Genomic DNA, 26334 nt, shown 5'->3' with positions numbered 1-26334 from the left:
ACCTTCCCCCCCCACCCGAACCGAACCGACCTCCCTCCCACCAATTCCTCCGACCCGACCCAACGCCACCTACCTGCAAATCTGGTGCTGGGGACGGGCCCTGCCCGAAGTCTCGGGCCCGGCCCGTTCAGCCTCCCCCCCCCCGCAATCTCCTTCCCCCCCCCGCCCCCAACCTCCTTCCCTCCCGCCCCAACTCCTTTCTCCCCCTTTCCCCCCTCCTCCCCATCCCTCCCCCTGCTCCCCCCCCGCTGTCAGAAACACAGACACTGACAGAGAATGAGACACACACACAGACAGACAGAGAATGAGATACACACACAGACAGACAGAGAGATAGAGACACTGAGACACACACTGGGGGGGGGGGGGGGGGGTGTTGGAGGGCTCCTGGTGCTGCAGTCAGTAAGTAGAAAATGTTTTATTTATTAATTTTTTTTGATTGATTTATTGGTTGATTTATTGATGTATTTATCATTTATTATTGATGATGGCTCTTTGGCCCCAAGTTTCCACACGCGGCGAAAACGGCGCCCCTCAGAGCTGGGCGCCTGTTTTTCGCGCCGAAAACGGCGCCTGAAAAAAAACGCGGTATTCTCAAGCTCCTTGCAGCTCGATGTCTGCTTGGCGCGGCGCACAGGGGGCGGAGCCTACCACTCGCGCCTATTTTGTAAGTAGGAGGGGGCGGGTATAATTTAAATGAGTTTTTTTGGTGCCGGCAACCCTGCGCGTTGGAGCGTTCGTGCACGCGCAGTCTGAAGTAAACATTGGCACTCGGCCATTTTTAAAAGTGCTGCAGAAAAAGTGAAAATTTGTTTATTGAACCCTTGCAAAGACTTGCATTTTAATTTTCTTGATATTTCTGTGTGTGAGGGAGTGCTTTTAGCAGTCAGTCCCCCTCACAGCTCGAAGACTGCTGCTGCTCCCGACCAGCCACTGACGCCGCTGCAATCCCATGGCCGAATGGCCTCAAGTCCGTCCGGGTGCTGCATCTTCGCGGGGAATGAAGGCCTGCCTCAAGCACCAAGGCTATTTGCTGCCTGCCCCTGCCCCCTAGACCGACGCCACACCGCTGCCTGAAGCGCTGCTTGCTGCCTGGCCCAGAGACCGACGCCACACCGCTGCCTGAAAGGCCTGCCTGAAGCACTTTCACACAGGTAGGAACATGGTTTATTTAATCTTTTCCTTGCTTATAAATTTTTATTCAGGTTGGATTTATTTGTATAATATTTGTATAAGTATAACTAAGGATTGATTGTAGAATTTAATGACTTCTCTTCCCCCCCCACCTCGTTCCCGATGCCTAATTTGTAACCTGCGCCTGATTTTTTGAAGTGTAGACAAGGTTTTTTCAAGCGTACAAAAATCTTCACTTGCTCCATTCTAAGTTAGTTTGGAGTACGTTTTCACTGTGGAAACTTTCAAATCAGGCGTCAGTGGCCGGACACGCCCCCTTTTGAAAAAAAAATTCAGTTCCAAAGTGAAACTGTTCTACCTGACTAGAACTGCAGAAAACTAAATGTGGAGAATTCAGATTTCTAAGATACTCCGTTCTACACCAGTTGCTCCTAAAATTCAGGAGCAAATCATGTGGAAACTTGGGGCCTATGTGTAAAACTGATGTGTTTAATGTTTGTACACTTCCCTTTAAACCCCCCCACCATTCCCTACGCCTGATTTGTAACCTACGCCTGATTTTCTAAAGTGTAGACAAGGTTTTTTCGAGCGTACAAAAATCTTCCCTTACTCCATTCTAAGTTAGTTTGGAGTAAGTTTTCACTCACGAAACTTTGAAATCAGGCGTAAGTGGCCGGACACGCCCCCTTTTGAAAAAAAAATTCTGTTCCAAAGTGAAACTGTTCTAACTGACTAGAACTGGAGCAAACTAAATGACGAGAATTCCGATTTCTAAGATACTCCGTTCTACACCAGTTGCTCCTAAAAATCAGGAGCAAATCATGTGGAAACTTGTGGCCATAATCTTAGAAGTTTCAGTAATATCTCATTCTTCTGAACTCCAGTGAGTAGAGGCCCAACCTACTCAGCCTATCTTCATAAGTCAATCCCCTCATCTCCGGAATCAACCAAGTGAACCTTCTCTGAACAGCCTCCAATGTAAGCATATCCTTCCTTAAATACAAATAGCCATAGAAGAAATTACAGCTCAGCCAACACTGACTGATAAACGAGAATTATGCCGCACTTCCAGTGAAGCAGCGGTAGAGGAGTAGCTTTTGCGGAAATTCCCAGCCGTGGTTTTCTTTTCTAATTGCCAAAGAATGAAATAACGGGTGCTGCTAATCCACGTAGATCACAGCATTTACTGATAGCAAACTTAGGCTGACTGGAACTGCCTTCACTTGGTTCCACTATCTGTTCGTAGCCAGAACATCTCAAATAATTGGAACATAGGAAGTAAGCCATTCAGCCCCTTGAGCTTGTTCCGCCATTCAATGAGATCATGGCTGTCTCTATCTTAACTCCATATTCCTTTTATACCATTGACTGGTAAAAATCTTTCCATCCCAGATTTAAAATTATGAATTGAGCTAGCATCCACTGCTTTTTGCAGGAGCGTTGCACACTTCTACCACTTTTTTGGGTGAAGAAATGTTTCCTAACTTCTCTCCTGAATGGCCCGACTCTGATTTTAAGGTCATGTCCCCTTGTCCTAGACTCTCCCGCCAGTACAAAAGGTTTCTTTCTCTACCCTATCAATTAGTTTCAAAATGCTAAAAACCTCAATCAAAACACCCCTTAAGCTTCTATATTCCAGGGTATACAATCCTAGTTTATGTCATTGCTCCTTGGAGCCCTGGTAACATTCTGGTGAATTTGCACTGAACTCCTTCCAATCCCAATATATCCTTCCTAAGGGTTGGTGCCCAGAACTGTACACAGTACTCCAGGTGTGGTCCAACAAGGGCTTTGTATAGCCGTGGCAAAAATTCTTCCCCCTAAAATTCTAGCCCTCCAGTTATAAAGGCTAACATTCCATTGGACTTCTAATTTTTTTTGGTATCCGACCACTACGTTTCAACGATCTGTATATATGAACCTCTAAATCTCTTTAGACCGCCACTGTCCCTAGCTTTTCACGATTTAAATAATATTCAGATCATAAAGTCACAGAACACAGCCCACTATGCTGGTGCCGATTCCCTAAAGAGCCATAAGTCACCCACTTCCTGTCTGGGGGAGTGCAATTATCCCAACACAATCCGTTCCTGGAGCAGAGAGGTTGCAAGTTTACCCTTTTCGGTGCACTAGTCAGCTTACAAACTTATGCAGCCGTTAACATAGATTTACACAATCTAAAATTACCTCAGCAAATACTCCAGCAATGCTCCTCACCCCTGCACCACAAGCTCCACAGATAGCGGAGACTCTGAAGTAAACACTTTAATGAAAGCATTAAAAGATACAAAGGACCATTCGATGCACAAATTTATTCATGTTGAGAAATATATTATATTTTTATTTTTTAAAACGTTATTGCGGACTTAGAAATTTCAGTTAATGAGCAAAAATGGCAAGACAAAATGTGTTTTTCCAAAAAGCTTCTTGAGCAATTTGTTTCCTTCATCAAAAACTGGTGGCAAATGTCTCCATCCAATTTATATCAATATTATGAAATGTTTGCATTCCTACTACAAATGTTGACATCGAGGCTCCATATGTAGAAAGTGCACACCATCCACAAGGTTTCTAATGATGCACACAGGGATTTATTATATTTATCTGAACGCTAAGCCGCGGGCTGGAGTCTTCTGTCTCCACGCACTTCCTGTCAACTTTTTCCATCATGAATTCTTGTGTCCACATTTATAATGGAACTTGCCAATGTCGACCGTTCCTGTGTAACCGTGTGCTGAAGATACAGCAGCACCCCCAGTGGGAGGATGGTGTGTTTCGTTACATGGCAAGCGTACATAGGCAGCTCCCACTGTCAATATGGACACAGCAATTAGTATAATGGAAATAGAGTACTGAATGGACGCATTCTCTGGTCCAAATATCCCCCAGTCTCTAACACTGCTTCACCTGAACAGTGCACAACAGTGTCAGCCGTGGCTCGATGGATAGCACTCTCGCCTTTGATTTCTAAGATCGTGGGCTCAAGTCCCACTGCAGAGAACCGAGCACAAATTCTCAGCTGAAACTCCCATCATCTTTCGGAGGAGTCGTTTAGTATTTTCAATGCTATGATTGATAGATGTATGAACTCGCGGAATCAAGGGATGTGGGCAGGAAAGCCATAATCTTATTGTATAGCGGAGCAGGCTCTAGGAGCAGTGTGGCCTACTCCTGCTCCTAATTCTTATGTTCAATGTTCTTAAACAGTAGCCCCGTCTGTCCTCTCTGGTGGACGTAAAAGATCCCACAGCACTATGTCCCAGAAGAGCAGGAGAGTTCTCCCCGGTGCCCTGGCCAACTTTAATCCCTCAACCCTCAAACAGATTATCTGCTCACAGGGTGATATTTCCTCTGGGGTGTGCAGCCAGAGCCAAGTCCACGGCACCATGGGTGGCTGAGCTGCACCGGGGGGGGGGGGGGGGGGGAGGAAGAAGAGTGGAAGAGCAATAGTGGTAGGGGATTCGATAGGGAGCGGACAAGCGTTTCTGCGGCCGCAGACATGACTCCAGGATGATATGCTGCCTCCCTGCTGCCAGGGTCAAGGATGTCAATGAACCGCTGCAGGACATTGAGGGTGGAGGGTGAACAGCCAGAGGTTGTGGTCCATGTTGATACCAATGACATAGGTAGAAAGAGGGACATGGTCCTGCAGGGAGATTTTATGGAGCTAGGAAAGAGATTAATAGGATCATAAGACATAGGAGCAGGAGTAGGCCATACGGCCCCTTGAGCTTGCTCCATCATTTAATATCATGGCTGATCTGATCATGGACTCAGGTCCACTTCCCTGCCCGCTCCCCATAACCGCTTATTCCCTTATCGCTCAAAAATCTGTCTATCTCCGCCTTAAATATATTCAAAGACCAAGCCTCCATAGCTCTCTGAGGCAGCGAATTCCACAGAACCCTCAAGAAACTCCTCCTCATCTCAGTTTTAAATAGGCAGCCCCTTATTCTAAGACTATGCCCCCTAGTTTACCCCACGAGTGGAAATATATTCTATAGCTACTACTGAGACATGGCTGAAAGTGCAGGAATGGTAGCTCAACATGCCTGGTTGCAGGATTTCAGACGAGATAGCAATGTGTGAGGACACAAAAAATCTGCAAAAGGACACAGACAGGCTAAGTGAGTGAGCAGATGGAGTATAATGTTGGAAAGTTTGAGGTCATGCACTTTGGTAGAAAAAAAATCAAAGAGCAAGTTATTATTTAAATGGAGAAAGATTGCAAAGTGCTGCAGTACAGCGGGATCTGGGGGTACTTGTGCGTGAAACACAAAAGGATAGTATGCAGGTACAGCAAGTGATCAGGAAGACCAATGGAATCTTGGTCTTTATTGCTAAGGGGATGGAGTATAAAAGCAGGGAAGTCTTGCTACAGCTATGCAGGGTATTGGTGAGGCCACACCTGGAATACTGCGTGCAGTTTTGGTTTCCATATTTACAAAAGGATATACTTGCTTTGGAGGCTGTTCAGAGAAGGTTCACTGGTTGATTCCGGAGATGAGGGGGTTGACTTATGAGGAAAGGTTGAGTAGGTTGGGCCTCTACTAATTGGAATTCAGAAGAATGAGACACGATCTTATCGAAACGTATAGGATTATGAGGGGGCTTGGCAAGGTGGATGCAGAGAGGATGTTTCCACTGGTGGGGGAGACTAGAACTAGAAGGCACAATCTTAGATTAAGGGGCCGCCCATTTAAAACTGAGATGAGGAGAAATTTCTTCTGAGGGTTATGAATCTGTGGAATTTGCTGCCTCAGAGAGCTGTGGAAGCTGGATCATTGAATAAATTTAAGACAGAAATAGACAGTTTCTTAAACGATAAGGGAATAAGGGGTTATGGAGACCGGGCTGGGAAGTGGACCCGAGTCCATGATCAGATCAGCCATGATCTTATTAAATGGCGGAGCAGGCTCGAGGGGCCATATGGCTTACTCCTGCTCCTATTTCTTATGTTCTTATGGAGAGAGGGGTAAAAAAAAGGAGTGGGGGGTCGCAGTATTGATTAAAAAAACAATTACAGCTGTGCGGAAGGACGATATGTCAGAAGGATCATCAAATGAAGCCATGTGGATTTAACTGAAGAACAGAAAAGGGGCGATCACACTGCTGGGCATGTACTATAGACCCTCAAACAGTCAAAGGGAGATGGAACAACAAATATGTCGGCAAATTTCTGAGAAGTGCAAAACAAAAGGGCAGTAATAGTCGGGAATTTCAACGACCCCAATATTAACTGGGATAAAATTAGTGTGAAAGGTATCGAGGGAGCAGAATTCTTGCTACGCATTCAGGAGAACTTTTTTAGCCAGTACGTAGCAAGCCCAACAAGAGGGGGGATGGTTCTGGACTTAGCTTTAAGAAATGAAGCTGGGCAGTTGGGAAGGGGCATCAGTGGGAGAGCATTTTGGTGCCAGTAATCATAATTTAGTTAGATTTAGAATATTTATGGAAAAGGACAAAGATAGACCAGGAATAAAAGTTCTCAACTGGGGAAAAGCCAATTTTACTAAGCTGAATGTGATTTAGCCAAAGTGGACTGGAAACAGCTACTTGAAGGTAAATCAGTGTCAGAGCAGTGGGGCGCATTCAAGGAGGAGATTGTGAGGGTTCAAAGTATGCTCCCTTAAAGAAAAAGGATGTGACTAACAAATCCAGAGCGCCTTGGATGTCAAGAGGCATACAGGGTAGGATATCGAAAAAAAAGGGAAGCTTATGACAGATACCGAGGGCTAAATACTGCAGAAACCCTAGAGAAGTATAGGAAGTGCAGGGCTGAAATTAAAAAGGAAATTAGAAAAGCAAAGAGAGAGCATGAAAAAATATTGGCAAGTAAAATCAAGGAAAACCCAAATATGTTTTATAAATACATTACGAGCAAGAGGATAACTAGAGTAGGGCCTATTGGAGACCATAAAGGTAATCTGTGTGTGGAGGCAGAAGATGTGGGTATGGTTCTTACAAAAGAGAGGTACGATGCAGAGTTTGCGATCGGGGAGGAGGAGAGTGAAATATGAGGTCAAATAAACAGAGAGGGAGCATTAATGAGTTTAGCATCTTTGAAAGTGGATAAATCCCCAGGCCCGGATGAAATGTATCCCAGGCTGCTGAGAGAAGCAAGGGAGGAAATAGCAGAGACTCTGACCATCATTTTCCAATCCGCTCTGACTACAGGTGTGGTGCCGGAGGATTAGAAGACCACTAAGGTGGTACCGTTGTTTAAAAAGGGAGAAAGGGATAGATCGAGTAATTACAGGCCAGTCAGCCTAACCTCGGTGGTGGGAAAATTATTGAAAAAACTCCTGAGGAACAGGAAAAATTTTAATTTAGAAAGACACAGATTAATCAAGGACAGTCAGCATGGATTTGTTAAGGGAAGGTCGTGTCCAACTTGATTAATTTTTTGAGGAGGTAGCAAGGAGGGTCAATGCGGGTAGTGCATTTGATGTCGTCTATATGGATATTAGCAAGACTTTTGATAAAGTTCCACATGGCGGATGAGCCACAAAAGTAAAAGACCATGGGATCCAGGGCAAAGTGGCAAGTGGGATCCAAAATTGGCTCAGCGGCAGGAAGCAAAGGGTAATGGTTGATGTGTGTTTTTGTGACTGGAAGGCTGTTTCTAGTCAGATTCCACAGAGCTCAGTACTAGTTCCCTTGCTTTTTGAGGTATATATCAATGATTTGAACTTGAATGTTGGGGGCACGATAAAGAAGTTTGCAGATGATACATAAATTGGCTGTGTGGTTGATGATGAGGAAGAAAGCTGTAGACTGCAGGAAGATATCGATGAACTGGTCAGCTGGGCAGAACAGTGGTAAATGGAATTCAATTTGGAGAAGTGTAAGATAATGCATTTGGGGAGGGCTAACAAGGCAAGGGAATACACATTAAATGGTAGGGTACCTAGATGTGTAGAGGAACAGAGGGATCTTGGAGCACATGTCCACAGATCCCTGAAGGTAGCAGGACAGGTAAATAAGGTGGTTAAGAAGGCATACGAGATACTTGTATTCTATGCCTCGGCTAATAAAGGCAAGAGCGGGGGAGGTTATGCTTGAACTGTATAAAACACTAATTAGGCCACAGCTAGAGTACTGCATGCAGTTCTGGTCACCACATTACAGGAAAGATATGATTGCACTAGAGAAGGTACAGAGGGGATTTACGAGGATGTTGCCTGGGCTGGAGAATTTTGGCTATGAGAAAAGATTGGATAGGCTGGGGTTGTTTTCTTTGGAGCAGAGGAGAAACCTAATTGAGGTGTATGAAATTATGAGTGTCCTAGATAAAGTGGATAGGAAGGACCTATTCCCCTTAGCAGAGGGGTCAACAAACAGGGGGTATACATTTAAAGTAATTGGTAGGATGTTTGGAGGGAATATGAGGAGAATCTTTTTCACCCAGAGGTGGTGGGGGTTTTGAACTGAGCCTGTAAGGGTGGTAGTGGCAGAAACCCTCGTTGCATTTGAAAAGTACTTGGATGGGCACTTGAAGTGCCGTAACCGACAAGGCTACAGACAAAGAGCTGGAAAATGGGATTAGGCTGGATAGCTCTTTGTTGGCCGGCACGGACACAATATGCTGAATGGCCTCCTTCTGTGTTGTAAATTTCTATAATTCTGTGATCACACTGTTATTTGTGGGAGCTTGCTATGTGCAAATTCAAAACGTACTTCACTAGCTGTAAAGCGCTTTGGGACGTCCTGAAGTTGTGAATGGCACTATAGAAATGCAAATTCTCTCTTCTTTCCTACGCTTTGTTTTGACTCTGCCTCCATGTGTAATACCCCATAACATCAAAGAGTATTTATACTAATCTACTGAATACCCTGCAGTGAAATACTACATCCATCACTTAGATACACTTACATCGCTATTAAATATCTTGAGTTGGCACGCACTTCCTGCCAGCACCAATTGACTTCCTGTTGGCTCGTTTGTCACAACAATTCACCCTTCTAAGTTCCACATTTTGTATGGAAAACGGCCAGTCACTGATTGTACAATCTGGTCTGGTTCACGAATGTCCTTTAGGGAAGGAAATCTGTCGCCCTCACTCCAAGACCCACAGCAATTGCTCACAAGTCGCTCAGTTGTGTCAAAACCGCTACAAAAAACTCTCAAGTCCTACATAACAGCACTGTGGGAGTACCTTCACCACACGGATTGCAACGGTTCAAGGCAGTGGCTCACCACCACCTTCTCAAGGGGCAATTAGGGATGGGTAATAAATGCTGACCTTGCCAGTGATGCCCACATCCCATGAATGACTAAAAAAAAAACAGTGCCAACCTGCCATTTTGTTCCACTGCCATTTTCCCCCGTTGTAACTAAATTGTCAAAAATTAAGCATATAACCAAAATTTTAAAAAGAACAAAATTTACATTTCGAAATAATGATTGTATTCATCCATTTAACCGTGTTTGCGCCTTTAATGCCTTTGTTGATGTTTTTACTTGAAGACTGCAACCTCTCCCAAAAGCCCGGGCTGGGAGTGAATATTCTTGCCCAGCAAAGCATCAGTAAGCAGTTACGTCAGCTATGCTGAAGAAGATTTTTTTCATTAGCGGCCGAGCAGTTTCTGCTCAAAGATTTTTCCACTTATTTGAAGAAAAACTCTTAAAAGCTTTATTAAAAGTCAAAGTGTTTTAAGAAAAAAGGTTCTACTTGCCCCAGAGAAAGAAACCGATTGTTATGGTTACATGTTTGTTGCAGCCTTTGTTTTGTGTTTATAAACTGCAGAGTACATGCGAGAAGATCGTGATTTATTCATGGCATGTTAATTCGGTGACTATTGATAACACCGTGACCTGTATTGCGCCCTTATATACAGTACCTGTGGATATTTACAATAATTGGCCTGAATACTCTGCTTCGGGTAGCCTATTCCTACATTTTATATACATTACCTGCACACATTTACATCAATTTATCTTAATACCCTACAACGGCTGGTATTGTCAGCCGAACATCAGTGGTGGGTCAATTTTCAGACAATAATCTGGGGCAAAATAACAGTCACTTAAGAAATCCGTGCTAGATGTCATTTATTAAAGGCAAATCGTGTCTTGGCAACTTGATTGAGTTCTTCGATTAAGTAACAGAGATGGTGGATGAGGGTTATGCGTTTATGTTGTGTATATGGACTTTCAAAAAACTTTTGGTAAAGTACCACATAATAGACTTGCGAGCAAAATTGAAGACCATGGGATTAAAGGGACAGTGGTAGTGTGGATACAAAAATGGCTAGGGACAAAAAAGCAGAGTTGCGGTGAACTATGAAGTGAGTGTTAGAAGATCAGGCCCTCAAATCTGGCACCAAGCTTATGGTCGACAGGGCTGTAGTGATACCCACCCTCCTGTATGGATCTGAGACTTGGGCCATATACAGTAGACAACTCAAATCGCTGGAGAAATACCACCAACAATGGTTCCGCAAGATCCTGCAAATCCCCTAGGAGGACAGATGCATAAACATCAGTGTTCTCGATCATAGAAACAGAAATTAGGTGTAGGAACAGGCCATTCGGCCCTTCGAGCCTGCATCGCCATTCAATAAGATCATGGCTGATCATTCAACCTCAGTACCTCATCCCTGCTTTCTCTCCATACCCCTTGATCCCTTTGGCTGTAAGGGCCATATCTAATTCCCTTTTGAATATATCTAACAAACTGGAAACAACTTTCTGTGGTAGAGAATTCCACAGGTTAGCCACTCTCTGAGTGAAGAAGTTTCTCCTCATCTCGGTCCTAAATGGCTTACCCCTTATTCTTAGACTGTGACCCCTGGTTCTGGAACTACCCAGCTACGGGAACATTCTTCCTGCCTCTAACCTGTCCAAACCAGTCAGAATTTTATATGTTTCTATGAGATCCCCTCTCATTCTTCTAAACTCCAGTGGATAAAAGCCCAGTTGATCCAGTCTCTCCTCATATGTCAGTGCTGCCACCCCAGGAAGCAATCTGATGAACCTTCGCTGTACTTGCTATTGAGGGAGAACGTCCTTCCTCAGATTAGGAGACCAAAAGTTAGATATGGCCCTTACGGCTAAGGGGATCAAGGAGTATGGAGAGAAAGCAGGAAAGGGGTACTGAGGGAATGAAAAGTCATGATCTTATTGAATGGTGGTGCAGGCTCGAAGGGCCGGATGGCCTACTCTGCACCTATTTTCTATGTTTCAAAAACTGAACACAATATTCCAGGTGTGGCCTCACCAAGGCTCTGTACAACTGCAGTAAGACCTCCCCGCTCCTATACTCAAATCCTCTAGCTATGAAGGCCAACATGCCATTTGCCTTCTTCACCGCCTGCAGTACCTGCATGCCAAACTTCAATGACTGATGTACCATGACACCCAGGTCTCGTTGCACCTCCCCTTTTCCTAATCTGCCACCATTCAGATAATATTCTGTCTTCGTGTTTTTGCCACCAAAGTGGATAACCTCACATTTATTCACATTATACTGCATCTGCCATGCATTTGCCCACTCACCTAACCTGTCCAAGTCACCCTGCAGCCTCTTAGCAACCTCCTCACAGCTCACACCGCCACCCAGCTTAGTGTCATCTGCAAACTTGGAGATACTACATTCAATTCCTTCGTCTAAATCATTGAGGTATATTGTAAAGAGCTGGGGTCCCAGCACTGAACCCTGCAGCACCCCACTGGTCACTGCCTGCATTCTGAAAAGGACCCGTTTATTCTGACTCTCTGCTTCCTGTCTGCCAACTAGCTCTCTATCCACGTCAATACATTACCCCCAATGCCATGTGCTTTAATTTTGCAGACTAATCTCATGTGTGGGACCTTGTCAAAAGCCTTCTGAAAGTCCAAATACACCACATCCCCTAGTCCACTCTACTAGTTACATCCTCAAAAAATTCTAGAAGATTTGGCAAGCATGATTTCCCTTTCAGAGATCCTGTCACTGCTTTCCAAATGCGCTATGTCAACTTTAATAATTGATTACAACATTTTCCCCACCACCGATGTCAGGCTAACCGGTCTATAATTCCCTGTTTTCTCTCTCCCTCCCTCCTTGTTTAAAAAGTGGTGTTACATTAGCTACCCTCCAGTCCATAGGAACTGATCCAGAGTCAATAGAATGTTAGAAAATGATCAGGCCAACATCCCCAGCATCGAAGCACTGACCACACTCTGTTGGGCAGGCCACATTGTTCACATGCCCGACACAAGACTCCCAAAGCAAGCACTCTACTCGGAACTCCTGCACGGCAAGCGAGTACCAGGTGGGCAGAGGAAACATTTCAAGGACACCTTCAAAGCCTCCCTGATAAAGTGCAACATTCCCGACACCTGGGAGTCCCTGGCCAAAGACCGCCCTAAGTGGAAGAAGAGCATACGGGAGGGTGCTGAGCACCTCGAGTCTCGTCGCCAAGAGCGTGCAGAAAGCAAGCGCAGGCAGCGGAAGGAGCGTGCGGCAAACCAGTCTCCGCACCCACCCTTTCCTCCAAGCATTGTCTGTCCCACCTGTGACAGAGACTGTAATTCCCGTATTGAACTGTTCAGTCACCTGAGAACTCACTTTTAGAGTGGAAGCAAGTCTTCCTCGATTTCAAGGGAAAGCCTATGATGATGAGGTTGTTTTTCAGACTTGTGAAGTATACAGTGATGTTCCCCAGGGGTCAGTATTAAGAAGATAATTAGGAGCAGGCCATTCGGCCCCTCGAGCCTGCTCCGCCATTCAATGAAATCATGGCTGATCTTCTACCTCAACTCTACTTTTCTGCACTATTCCCATATCCCTTGATTCCCTTAATATCCAAAGGTCTATCGATCTTGGTCTTGAATATACTCAAGACTGAGCACCCACAGCCCTCTGGGGTAGAAAATTCCAAAGATTCACCACCCTCATCTCAATCCTAAATGGCCGACCCCTTATCCGGAGACTGTGACTTCTGGTTCGAGACTCTCCAGCCAGAGGAAACATCCTCCCTTCATCTACCCTATCAAGCCCTGTAAGTTTCAATGAGATTATCTCTCATTCTTCGAAACTCTTAGAGAATATAGGCCTAGTCTACTCAATCTCTCCTCATAGGACAGTTCCCCCCCATCCCAGGAATCAGTCTGGTGAACCTATGTTGCACTACCTTAATGGCAAGTATATCCTTCCTGAGGTACGGAGACCAAAATGATACACAATACTCCAAGTGTAGTCTCACCAGGGCCCTATATAATTGCATTAAGATGTCTTTACTCTTATACTCAAATCATCTCGTAATAAAGGTCAACATACCATTTGCTTTCCTAATTGCTTGCTGTACCTGCATGTTAACTTTCCGTGATTCGTGTACAAGGATACCCAGGTCCTTCTGAACACTATTTCCCAATCTCTGTTTAAAAAATACTCTGCTTTTCTATTTTTCCTACCAAAATGGATAACTTTAAATTTCTCCACATTATATTCCATTTGCCATGTACCTGCCCACTCACTTGGCCTGTCTATATCCCCTTGTTGCTCACAACCCCACCTAGCTTTGTATCAGCAACAAACCTGGATATATTACATTACATAAGAACATGAGAAATAGGAGGAGTAGGCCATAAGGCCCCTCGGGCCTGTTCGGGCATTCAATATCATGGCTGATCTGATCATGGACTCGCTCCACTTCCCTGCCCGCTCCCCATAACCCCTCATCCCCCCCCATCGCTCAAGAAACTATTTATTTTGGTCTTAAATTTATTTAATGTCCCAGCTTCCACAGCTCTCTGAGGCAGCGAATTCCACAGATTCACAACCCTCAGAAGAAATTTCTCCTCATCTCAGTTCTAAATGGGCAGCCTCCTTTTCTAAGATCATGCCCTCTAGTTCTAGTCTCTCCCACCAGTGAAAACATCCTCTCTGCATCCACCTTGTCAAGCCCCCTCATAATCTTATACAATTCGATAAGATCACCTCTCATTCTTCTGAATTCCAATCAGTAGAGGCCCAACCTACTCAACCTTTCCTCATAAGTCAACCCTCTCATCTCTGGGATCAACCTAGTGAACCTTCTCTGAACTGCCTCCAAAGCAAGTATATCCTTTCGTAAATATGGAAACCAAAACTACACACAGTATTCCAGGTGTGACCTCACCAATACCCTGTATAACTGTAGCAAGACTTCCCTGCTTTTATGCTCCATCTCCTTTGCAATAAAGGCCAAGATACCATTGGCCTTCCTGATCACTTGCTGTACCTGCATACTAACCTTTTGTGTTTCATGCACAAGTATCCCCAAGTCCCGCTGTACTGCGGCACTTTGTAATCTTTCTCCATTTAAATAATAACTTGCTCTTTGATTTTTTTCTGCCATTTGGTCCCCTCATCCAAATCATTAATGTTTTGATGTATATTAATGAACTGAACTTAGGTATACAGGACAAAATATCAAAGTTTGTAGGGGATACGAAACTCGGAAATGTAGTAAACAGTGAGGAGGATAGTAACAGACATCAGGAGGACGTAGACAGACTGGTGAAATGGGCAGACACGTGGCAGATGCAACTTAACACTGAGGAGTGTGAAGTGATACATTTTGGTAAGAAGAATGAGGCATAATATGAACTAAATGGTACAATTTTAAAGGGGCGCAGGAAGAGAGAGACCGGGGTGTACGCATACAAATCTTTGAAGGTGGCAGGACAAGTTGAGAAGGCATACAGGATCCTGGCCTTTATAAATAGAGGCATAATCGCTCAACTATTGGTGGCTGTGCCTTCTGTTGCCTAGGCCCTAAGCTCTGGAACTCCCTGCCTAAACCTTTCCGCCTCTTTCCTTCTTCAAGACACTTCTTAAAACTTACCTCTGAGCTTTTGGCCACCTGCCCTAATTTCTCCTAATGTGGCTCGGTGTCAATTTTTTTGTCTCATATACTCCGTTAAAGGCACTATATAAATACAAGTTGTTGTAAATTGCCTCTGCACCCACATTTAGTTCATAGTAAGGAAGTTATGCTAAACCTTTATAAATTACCAGTTAGGCCTCAACTGGAGTGGTGTGTCCAATTCTGGGCATCACACTTTAGAAAGGATGCTAAGGCCTTAGAGAGGGTGCAGAGGGATGATGGACTTCAGTTATGTGGAGAGACTGGAGAAGCTGGGGTGTCCTCCTTAGAGCAGAGAAGTTTGAGATTTGATCGGTGTTCTAAATCATGAAGGGTTATGATGAGTAAATAAGGAGAAATTCTTTCCACTGGCAGGAGAGTTGGTAACCAGAGGACAAAGATTTAAGATAATTGGCGAGAGAGGGGTGATGAGAATTTGGCTTTACTCTGTTATCATGATCTGTGTGCTGCCTGAAAGGGCCGTGGTAGTAGATACAATTCTAACTTTCAAAAGGGAATTGGATAAATACTGTCAACCGTTAGGGTCGATGGAGCGTCCTCCTCTGTTTCGGATGCCCCCAAAAATTTGTCAACATCCTTCACCTGCTTCATGATGACCTGCAGGCCGTGATCCTTACCAACGGATCCATTACCCAATCCACGTCCGGACCGAGGTCAAACAGGGTTGCGTTATCGCTCCAACCCTTTTCTCAATCTTCCTCGCCGCCATGCTCCACCTCACAATCAACAAGCTCCCCGCTGGAGTGGAACTAAACTACAGACCAGTGGGAAGCTGTTTAACCTACGCCACCTCAAGGCCAGATCGAAGATCACCCCGACCTTTGTTGTTGAGCTGCAGTATGCGGACGATGCCTGCGTCTGTGCACATTCAGAGGCTGAACTCCAGAATATAGTCAATGTATTCACTGAGCCATATGAAAGCATGGGCCTTATGCTTAACATCCGTAAGACAAAGATCCTCCACCAGCCTGTCACCGCCGCACAGCACTGCCCTCCAATCATCAAGACGCGGCTCTGGACAACGTGGACCATTTTCCATATCTTGGGAGCCTCTTATCAACAAAGGCAGACATTGATGCGGAGATTCAGCATCGCCTCCAGTGTGCCAGTGCAGCCTTCGGCCGTCTGAGGAAAAGAGTGTTTGAAGACCAGGCCCTCAAATCTACCACCAAACTCATGGTCTACAGGGCTGTATTAATACCGCCCTCCTGTATGGATGTGAGGCATGGACAATATATAGAAGGCACCTCAAGTCGCTGGAGATATATCACCAACGATGTCTCCGCAAGATCCTGCAAATCCCCTGGGAGGTCAGGCGCACCACCATCAGTGCCCTCGTCCAGGCTAACATCCCTAGTATTGAAGCACTGACCACACTCGATCATAGAAACATAGAAAATGGGTACAGGGGTAGGCCATTTGGCCCTTCGAGCCTGCACCACCATTCAATAAGATCATGGCTGATCATTCCCTCAGTACCCCTTTCCTGCTTTCTCTCCATACCCCGAATCCCCTTAGCCGTAAGGGCCATATCTAACTCCCTCTTGAATATATCCAATGAACTGGCATCAACAACTCTCTGCGGCAGGGAATTCCACAGGTTAACAACTCTCTGAGTGAAGAAGTTTCCCCTCATCTCAGTCCTAAATGGCCTACCCCTTATCCAAAGACTGTGTCCCCTGATTCTGGACTTCCCCAACATCGGGAACATTCTTCCCGCATCTAACCTGTCCAGTCCCGCTAGAAGCTTATGTGTTTCTATGAGATCCCCTCTCATCCTTCTAAACTCCAGTGTATAAAGGCCCATTGATCCAGTCTCTCCTCATGTCAATCCAGCCATCCCTGGAATCAGTCTGGTGAACCTTCGCTGCACTCCCTCAATGGCAAGAACGTCCTTCCTCAGATTAGGAGACCAAAACTGAACACAATATTCCAGGTGAGGCCTCACCAAGGGTTAGGGTTAGGGTTGCTCTGTGCAACTGCAGTAAGACCTCCCTGCTCCTATACTCAAATGACCAAGCTATGAAGGCCAACATGCCATTTGCCTTCTTCACCGCCTGCTGTACCTGCATGCCAACTTTCAATGACCGATGAACCATGACACCTAGGTCTCGTTGCATCTCCCCTTTTCCTAATCTGCCGCCATTCAGATAATATTCTGTCTTCGTGTTTTTGCCCCCAAAGTGGATAACCTCACATTTATCCACATTATACTGCATCTACCATGCATTTGCCCACCCACCTAACCTATCCAAATCACCCTGCAGCCTCTTAGCGTCCTCCTCACAGCTCACACCGCCACCCAGTTTAGTGTCATCTGCAACCGTGGAGATATTACACTTAATTCCTTAATCTAAATCACTAATGTATATTGTAAAGAGTTGGGGTCCCAGCACTGAGCCCTGCGGCACTCCAATAGTCACTGCCTCCCATTCCGAAAAGGACCCGTTTATTCCAACTCTTTGCTTCCTGTCTGCCAACCAATTCTCTATCCACGCCAGTACATTACCCCCAATACCATGTGCTTTGATTTTGCAAACCAATCTCATGTGTGGGACCTTGTCAAAAGCCTTTTGAAAGTCCAAATACACGACATCCATTGGTTCTCCCTTGTCCACTCTGCTAGTTACAGCCTCAAAAAATTCTAGAAGATTCGTCAAGCATTATTTCCCTTTCATAAATCCATGGACTGACTTGGACTGATCCTGTCACTGCTTTCCAAATGTGCTGCTATTTCATCCTTAATTTCCAACATTTCCCCCACTACTGATGTTAGGCTAACCGATCTATAATTACCTGCTTTCTCTCTCCCTCCTTTTTTAAAAAGTGGTGTTACATTAGCTACCCTCCAATCCATAGGAACTGATCCAGAGTTGATAGACTGTTGGAAAATGATCACCAATGCATTCACTATTCCTAGGGCCACTTCCTTAAGTACTCTGGGATGCAGACCATCAGGACCGGGGATTTATCCGCCTTCAATCCCATCAATTTCCCCAACACAATTTCCCGCCTAATAAGGATATCCTTCAGTTCCTCCTCCTCACTAGACCCTCGGTCCCCTAGTATTTCCAGGTGGTTATTTGCGTTTTCCTTCGTGAAGTCAGAACCAAAGTATTTGTTCAATTGATCTGCCATTTCTTTGTTCCCCATTATAAATTCACCTGAGTCCGGCTGCAAGGGACCTACGTTTGTCTTCACATATCTAAAGAAGCCATTGCAGTCAGTTTTTATGTTCCCAGCAAGCTTCCTCTCATACTCTATTTTTCCCCTCCTAATTAAACCCTTTGTCCTCCTCTGCTGTATTCTAAATTTCTCCCAGTCCTCAGGTTTGCTGCTTTTTCTGGCCAATTTATATGCCTCTTCCTTGGATCGAACACTATCCTTAATTTCCCTTGTTAGCCACAGTTGAGCCACCTTTCCTGTTTTATTTTTACTCCAGACAGGGATGTACAATTGTTGAAGTTCATCCATGTGATTTATAAATGTTTTCCATTGCCGATCCACCATCAACCCTTTAAATATCCTTTGCCAGTCTATTCTAGCTAATTCACGCCTCATACCGTCAAAGTTAGCTTTCCTTAAGTTCAGGACCCTAGTCTCTGAATTAACTGTGTCACTCTCCATCTTAATAAAGAATTCTACCATATTATGGTCACTCTTCCCAAAGGTGCCTCGCACAACAAGATTGCTAATTAGTCTCTTCTCATTACACATCACCCAGTCTAGGATGGCCAGTTCTCCAGTTGGTTCCTCGACATATTGGTCAAGAAAACCATCCCTAATACACTCCAGGAAATCTTCCTCCACCGCATTGCTACCAGTCTGGTTAGCCCAATCTATATGTAAATTAAAGTAGCCCATGATAATTGCAGTACCTTTATTGCACACATCCCTTATTTCTAGTTTGATGCTGTCCCCAACCTCATTACTACTGTTTGGTAGCCTGTACACAACTCCCAGCAGTGTTTTCTGCCCTTTGGTATTCCGTAGCTCCACCCATACCGATTCTACACCATCCAAGCCAATGTCCCTCCTTACTATGGCATTAATTTCCTCTAACCAGCAACGCCACCCCGCCTCCTTTTCCTTTCTGTCTATCCTTCCTAAATGTTGAATACCCCTGGATGTCGAGTTCCCAGCCTTGGTCACCCTGGAGCCATGTCTCTGTGATGCTAATTACATCTTATTCATTAACTGCTATCTGCGCAGTTCGTTCGTCCACCTTATTCAGAATACTCCTCACATTGAGCCTTCAGGCTTGTCTTTTTAACACACTTTGCCCCTTTAGACTTTTGCTGTAATGTGGCCCTTTTTGTTTTTTGTCTTGGGTTTCTCTGCCCTCCACATTTACTAGTTCTCCTTTCTATCTTTTGCCTCTGTCTCCCTTTTATTACCCTCTGTCTCCCTGCATAGGTTCCCATCCCCCTGCCATATTAGTTTAACTCCTCCCCAACAGCACGAGCAAACACTCCCCCAGGACATTGGTTCTGGTCCTGCCCAGGTGCAGACCGTCCGGTTTGTACTGGTCCCACCTCCCCCAGAACCGGTTCCAATGCCCCAGGAATTTGAATCCCCCCCTTCAGCTTCGCTGGGCAGGCCACATAGTACGCATGCCAGATACTGGACTCCCTAGGCAGATGCTTTATGTGAAGCTCCTTCATGGTAAACGAGCCAAAGGAGGACAGCGGAAACGCGACAAGGACACCCTCAAAGCATCGCTGGTAAAGTGCGACATCACCACTGACACCTGGGGGACCCTGGCCACAGACCACCCGAGGTGGAGAAAATCCAGGAGGGCGTTGAGCTCTTCGAGTCTCAACACAAAGAGCATGGAGGCCAAGCGCAGGCAGTGGAAGGACCTCGCGGTAAACCAGCCCCACCGACTCCTTCCCTTGACGAATGTCTGTCCCACCTCTAACAGGGTCTGTGGCTTTCGTATCGGACTGTTCAGCCATCAAAGAACTCACTTTGGGAGTGGAAGCAAATCCTCCTCGATTCTGAGGGACTGCCTATGATGATGATGATGATGGAAGATACAATTCTAATTTTCAAAAAGGAATTGGATAAATATTTGAGGAAGAAAATTTGCAGGGCTATAGGGAAAGAGCAGAGGCTGTGGGACTAATTGGATAGCTCTTTCAAAGACCGCCACTCCTGGGCCACAACCCCATCACTCCAAACACTCGCCTCACCCAGGCCCCGATCTTTCGCCACTCCTCTGCTGCTCGCTGCCTCTCGTCCCGCACCTGGGTCACGACCCCGCTCACGCTCCAATCGACGTCCTGGATTCTGATGATGTCAAGCCAGTCGCCTTCCTCGAATGGCTCGCGCTGCTCCCTATAGGGGCTAGCTCCAGCTCTTATAGCCCTGACCTGAGAATGGTGTTCTCTCCCGGGTCCGGGGGGGGGGGGGGGTGGGGGTGGGCGGTGGGGGTGCAGTGATGTTTCCCGGGTCGCGGCCCAGGAGCAGTGGGATCGAGGAGTGGTGGGGTCATGGCTCAGGAGCGGCGGGGTCGAGGGGTGGCGGGGTCGGGGCCCAGGAGCGGCGAGGTTGAAGTCAAGGAGTGGTGAAGTCGAAGGGTCATGGACCAGGAGCGGCGGAGTCGAAGAGCGGCAAGGTCAGAGTCGAGGAACCCAGAACGAGGCAGCATATAACAGTGGGCAATACATGACCACCGGACGTCTGAAAGCACTTTACAGCCAATGAAGCACTTTTGGAGGGCAGTCAATGCTGTAATGTGGGAAATGCGGCAGCCAACGTGCGCACAGCAAGCTCCCAAAGACAACAATGCGATAATGAGCAGATAACCTGTTGGTTTATGATGTTATCTTGATGGAGAGATAATTATTGTCCAGTACACCAGGGATAACTCCCCTGCTCTTCTTCGAAATAGTGCCATGGGATCTTTTACATCCACCCGAGAACACCGACGGGGCCTCGATTACCGTCTCATCCGAAAGACGGCACTTCCGACAGTCCAGCACTGCCCTGGAGTGTCAGCCTAGGTTTGTTCCTGGTGTGGGACTTGAACCAACAACCTTCGGATTCAGACGAGTGTGCTACTCACTGAGCCACAGCTGGCAATACATTTTATTTTAACCTTTCAGGTCTGTTTCTCTCTCCACAGATGCTGCCAGACCTGCTGAGCATTTTCAGAATTTTCTACATTGCTGGTAATGTGACTCCTGTATTTTATATATATTGTCTGTACTCTCTAACTCTCACTCCTCCCTTAAGACACTCCTTAAAACATACCCCTAATATCTCATGTTGCGCGGTGTCAAATTTTTTGTTTGATAACGCACCTGTGAAGCGCCTTGGTACATTTTACTAAGTTGTTGATGTATATATTTGCATCAATTTTCCTGAACACTGCAATGGGAAACCTATTAATACATTTGTATAATTTATCGGTGTTCAGTTATATTCAGTTATCTGGGCACCCCTGGAATAGCACATCTATTCCTACATGTTATATACATTATCTGCATACATTGAAAGCAATGCAACTTCTACATTTCATATACCCTGCCTGTATATATCATTGCCTGCATATATTTACATGAACCCTTGCAATGGGAGGCTTCTTTGTGATGAGAAGCCTGTCCCTTCACTTTCTATACATTACCAGTATATTATATTTTATATATTGTATGCACATTAATTTACCTGACCCCGTCCCCATAGATGCTATACATTACCTGTGTCTATATGAGCAGCCTGTGACCACACTTTATAAACATTACCAGTATGTGCATATAGAACAGGGGTCACAGTCTCAGATTAAGGGGTTGGCCATTTAGGACTGCGATGAGGAGAAATTTCTTCAAAGGGTTGTGAATCTTTGGAATTCTCTATCCCAGAGGGTTGTGGATGCTCAGTCGTTGAGTATATGCAAGGCTGAGATCGATAGATTTTTGAATATTAAGTGAATCAAGGGAAATGGGGATAGTGCCAGAAAGTGGAGTTGAGGTAGAAAATCAGCCATGATCTCATTTATTGGCTAATCCTGCTCCTAATTCTGATGTTCTTTTTTATATTTTATATATACACACACACAAATTAATGTTCCCTTCTCCATAGATTCGAAGCATTACCTACGTCTATGGGATGAGAAGCCTGTCCCTACACTTCATATACATCAGTATATTAGATGTATATTAATGTCCCCCTGTCCCTATAGATTATGTACATTACAGCCAATGATTAACAGCACATTCCTACACTTTACATACATGAACATTACATTGTTATACACATTAATGTTCCCCTGCCCCTATAGATCCTGTCAATGATTAGCAGCATGTCTCTACACTTTGTTACATTAACAGATATACCTATAGATTATATACATTACCTGTGTCAACCAACGATTAGCAGCATGCCCCTACACTATTTACATTAACAGTACATTATATGCCTTGACGGAGCTGTGCCTATCGATTATATACATTACCTGTCAGCCAACGACCTAGCAGCATGTCCCTCCACCTTATATACATTAACAGTACATTGTTATACGCATTAATGTCTCCCTGCCCCTATAGATTCTGTACATTACAGCCAATGATTAGCAGCACATCCCTACACTTTACATACATGAACAGTACATTGTTATACACATTAATGTCCCCCTGTCCCTATAGAATCTGTCAGTGATTAGCAGTATGTCCCCACACTTTATCTACATTAACAGTACAGGATATGCATTAATAGATTATGTACATTAGCCGTATCAATGAGCAGCCTGTCCCCACAACCATCAGTACCTGCCCATCGCAATACTGGGACTGTTCCGGCGGGCGCCCTTTACCTGAGTACTCGGCGGCGGGCGGGCTGCTCCGCGGCTGCCTCAGCGGCTCCTGTTGCTGGATGGCGCTCTTGACGTGGACGCCGTTGCCCTGCACGATGGCGGCCCCGCTGGCCGAGCCGGGGCCGGCCGAGCCGCCGGCCGCGGGCCCCAGGCCGTTCTCCTGCGCGCCGTCGCCGTGTCCCCGGGCTCGCGGGCCGGCCGACAGAGGGGCGGGGGCCGGCGCCGGCGCGGAGACTCCCTGCGGGGGCTGCGGCGGGGCTGGCGGGCCCGGCACCGCGGCGGCGGCAGCAGCGGCGCCCAATCCCCGGCCTCGGCCGCGCCCGGCTCCCGGCGCCCGGTCGAAAGCGGCGGCGGCGGGTTTGCCGCCCTCCATCGTCCGCGACCGTTTGCCTGTCCGTCCCCCGCACTTCCGGCGGAAGCCGCTCGCTCGCCCCACAGCCCCGCCCTTGCTCTCGGGCCCCGCCCTCCCTGTCGTACACCGCCCGTCGGCTTCAGGCCACGCCCACTGCTCTCCCGCCACCCCGCCCTCCGGGCTCAGGCCCCGCCCACGGCCCGGCTCAAGACACGTCCCCGATCACGCCCCGCCCCTCTGCTTCAAGCCACGCCCACTGATCTGCGGTCACGCCCCACCCCCCCCCCCGTCCTGGATTCAGGCTCCGCCCTCTGACCAAGTCACGCCCTCTCACGGATCCACACGCGCCTCTCCACGGGCACCGCCCCCCACTTCTCGCTCACCATTCCACCCAAACCCCGCCGCCCCCCCCCCCACCCCTCCTCCACGAGCGCCGCCCAGGCAACACGCCGCGCCCCCTTCAGGCCCACAGTCCCTCAACAAGCCCCGCCCCCCCCTTAGGTCCCCGCCCCTCCTCCACGGGCGCCGCCCAGGCAACACGCCCACGCCCCCTCAGCAGACCCCGCCCCGGCTCAAAACAAAACAAGCTGCGCCACAAATCGGCGCAACTGCCGCCGATGGGTGCGCGCGGGGAACGGGGCAAGATGTGACGCGCGCGCGCCAGAAAGTCGGACGGACCTCCCGCTGCGAGCGCCGCCGCTGGGCTGGTGCCGCAATGACAGAGTCAGACAGACAGACAGTCAAGCCTACGCGCGCTTGGATGGTGAGACTGCGGCCTCGGGATGGCGCTGGGCCCGTGCTGCAGTAAGCGGCTCCCCGCGGGCGGATGGTGAGACTGCAGCCTACTACCCCCCCCTCACTACACACACACACACACAGAACGACTATTTCTGTATTGCGACCGCTTTTTTTCCCTCATGGCGGAACGAAAAAAGTAAATTTTTTTGAGGAGCGAGAGGAGGGCGGGGGGAGGCGGTTGGCGCGAAAAACAAGTGGCACAACATTCAACGGGCGTCTGGAGAAAGGTTCGGGGCGGGAAAGGCTGCGTTTGCCTTTTGTGAATTTATAGTTCGCTTCTTTTCAGGACCTTTAAAAGAATGGGGTTTGTACATTCTCTGCCGATGGTGGTGACTGCCTTTGCTATTCAGGAGGCCGAGGAACGGAAGCCCGCCGATGAGCATTCGGAGCGTAATCGAAGAGCCCGCAGACGTCGGGGGAGGAGGCCGTACTCCCAGCGGGTTTACAGGGAACATCGCTCGTACCTGCAGCTGTCCGAGGCGCAGTGCCTTCGAAGGCTGCGCTTCCGAAAAGAGGTGGTGACCGAGATATGCCAGCTCCTGCAGGCGGACTTGCAGCCCACCAGCAGCATCAGGACTGCGCTGCCCGTCGAGGTCAAGGTGACTGCGGCGCTGGCCTTCTACGCCTCCGGCTCCTTCCAGGCATCGGCCGGGCAGATCTGCTCCATCTCGCAGCACGCCGCGCATTGCTGCATTCGCCAGGTGACCGCTGCACTGTACGCGCGCAGGCTGGACTTCATAAACTTCCCGATGACCAAGAAGGCCCAGAATGAGCGGGCTGTGGGTTTTGCACAGATTGCTGGCTTCCCCAAGGTACAGGCTGCCATTGACTGTACGCACATCGCCCTGCGAGCACCTTTAGAGGAGCCAGAGGTCTTCCGAAACCGAAAGGGGTTCCACTCCCTGAACGTACAAATCATCTGCGACCACACTCAGCACATCATGGCAGTCAATGCCCAATATCCAGGGAGCATCCATGATGCTTTCATCTTGTTTGAGAGCAGTGTCTCCTACCTGTTTGAGCGTCAGCCACAAGGCCAGGGCTGGGTGCTAGGGGACAAAAGTTATAGCCTGGCCACCTGGCTCATGACCCCCCTCCGGAACCCTCAGACAGAAGCCGAGTATCGCTATAATGACAGTCATGTAGCCACACACAACATCGTCAAAAAGACAATTGGAATCCTCAAGCAGCGCTTCCGATGCTTGGACCGCTCTGGAGGCTGCCTGCAATACTCCCCTCAGCAGGTCGCTGAGTTCACTGTGGTGTGCTGCATGCTACACAACTTAGCCATCATGAGGGGACAGGATTTGCCACTTGGGACTGAAGGACCACGGGGGGAGGAGGACGAGGAAGAGGAGGACGAGGAAGAGGAGGACGAGGAAGAGGAAGATTACGACGAGGACGACTACGACGAGGAGGTGGACGAGCAGCCTGGCGATGATCCCATGCTCCCACCACCATCACAGGGGAAGCCTCATGGAGCTTTCGCCACTGCAAAAGCCTTACGTCAGCAGCTCATAATTCAGTGCTTTGCTTGAACAGTGAACTGTTGCTGCCCACTCTATCTCACACCGTTGACTATTACCCCTCTGATTCTGCAAATGAGAGACTGCACAAGAATGGTTAAGGTGAACAAAAGAATTTATAAAACATTTGTCAACTTTAATTTTGAATCTTAAATAAAATTTTAACTTGAACACAATTTGTAAATTTTTAAAATAACCAAAACACAAGAACAACCCCTGCACTGAACTTCTTTTAACTGTGGCCATCTTTCTTTCCCGCCCCGCCTTGCTTCTTGTCCCTATCTGCGTTGGGACCAGGATGGTGTGCAGCAAGGCACGCAGAGCGCTGCTATCGTTGGGGGAGAGACACTGGAGACGCCATTGGAACTTTGGAGAAGCTCGGGGTATGGAAGGCCCAGCTTCTGACTGGCAAGGTTCTTGCTCGGCCTCACCACTCACAGGTGGTGAGGCCTGGGTGGTATGACACTCGGGACTGCAGTGCCAAAGTTGAGACCATCATTGACAGCCTCTGTGTTCTCCCGCATTGCAGCTACAACCTCCGACATGCCCTCCCTCATATCCGCGGATAGTGCCGCAATGTTACCGGAAATGCCACCCAGGAGCTGTCGGCTGAGCTCGATGCGCTCCCTTGACAGTCCCGCCATATCTAGATGTGCGCCTGCCTGTCTTTCAGCCAAACGGCTTTGCCAACTCTCCCTCCGAAGAGACGGCATACGGGGTTCAACCCTGGGGGTGCATTGCTGCACACGACTTGGACCCGGTGCCTCGGATGGGACAAAGCCCGAGAAATTTTCCTCCTCCGAAGAACTTGTGGCCGCAGCAAAAAGAGGTGGTGACTGCATCGGCCTCAT

The 26334-nt window shown here is 47.4% G+C and overlaps 2 protein-coding genes across 5 annotated transcripts in view; one reads left to right on the top strand and one right to left on the bottom strand.

Annotated features, from left to right (window-relative positions):
- Positions 1-23218, bottom strand: part of paip1 (poly(A) binding protein interacting protein 1) — a 75343-nt gene extending 52125 nt beyond the window's left edge. Inside the window, exon 1 of the mRNA XM_070877382.1 lies at positions 22808-23218. Within this exon, the coding sequence (XP_070733483.1) occupies positions 22808-23180 (373 nt within the window). The 5' untranslated portion in view covers positions 23181-23218. The remainder of the gene's footprint in view (positions 1-22807) is intronic.
- Positions 23219-23735: 517 nt separating this feature from the next.
- Positions 23736-25653, top strand: LOC139275160 (putative nuclease HARBI1). 4 transcript variants are annotated; one of them, XM_070892462.1, is made up of 2 exons: positions 23736-23922; positions 24308-25653. In XM_070892462.1, exons 1-2 carry the CDS (start codon positions 23875-23877, stop codon positions 25493-25495), a joined length of 1236 nt encoding a protein of 411 aa, XP_070748563.1. In that variant the 5' UTR covers positions 23736-23874; the 3' UTR covers positions 25496-25653. The 4 variants fall into 4 exon arrangements, with proteins under 4 accessions (XP_070748563.1, XP_070748471.1, XP_070748650.1 ...); XM_070892370.1 differs by having other exon boundaries at positions 24244-25653; XM_070892549.1 differs by having other exon boundaries at positions 23736-23988.
- The last annotated feature ends 681 nt before the right edge of the window (positions 25654-26334 follow it).

Source organism: Pristiophorus japonicus, chromosome 1 (assembly GCF_044704955.1).
Source record: "Pristiophorus japonicus isolate sPriJap1 chromosome 1, sPriJap1.hap1, whole genome shotgun sequence".
Lineage (NCBI taxonomy): Eukaryota > Metazoa > Chordata > Chondrichthyes > Pristiophoridae > Pristiophorus > Pristiophorus japonicus.
This window is presented reverse-complemented; position numbering and strand designations above follow the sequence as displayed.

Excerpts from the sequence above, each read along its gene's own strand:
- LOC139275160 (XM_070892285.1), top strand. The coding sequence starts at position 23,942 with ATGGCGCTGGGCCCGTGCTGCAGTAAGCGGCTCCCCGCGGGCGGATG. Across the intron at positions 23,989-24,243 it reads CGGCTCCCCGCGGGCGGATG|GACCTTTAAAAGAATGGGGT; the intron begins GTGAGACTGCAG and ends GCTTCTTTTCAG.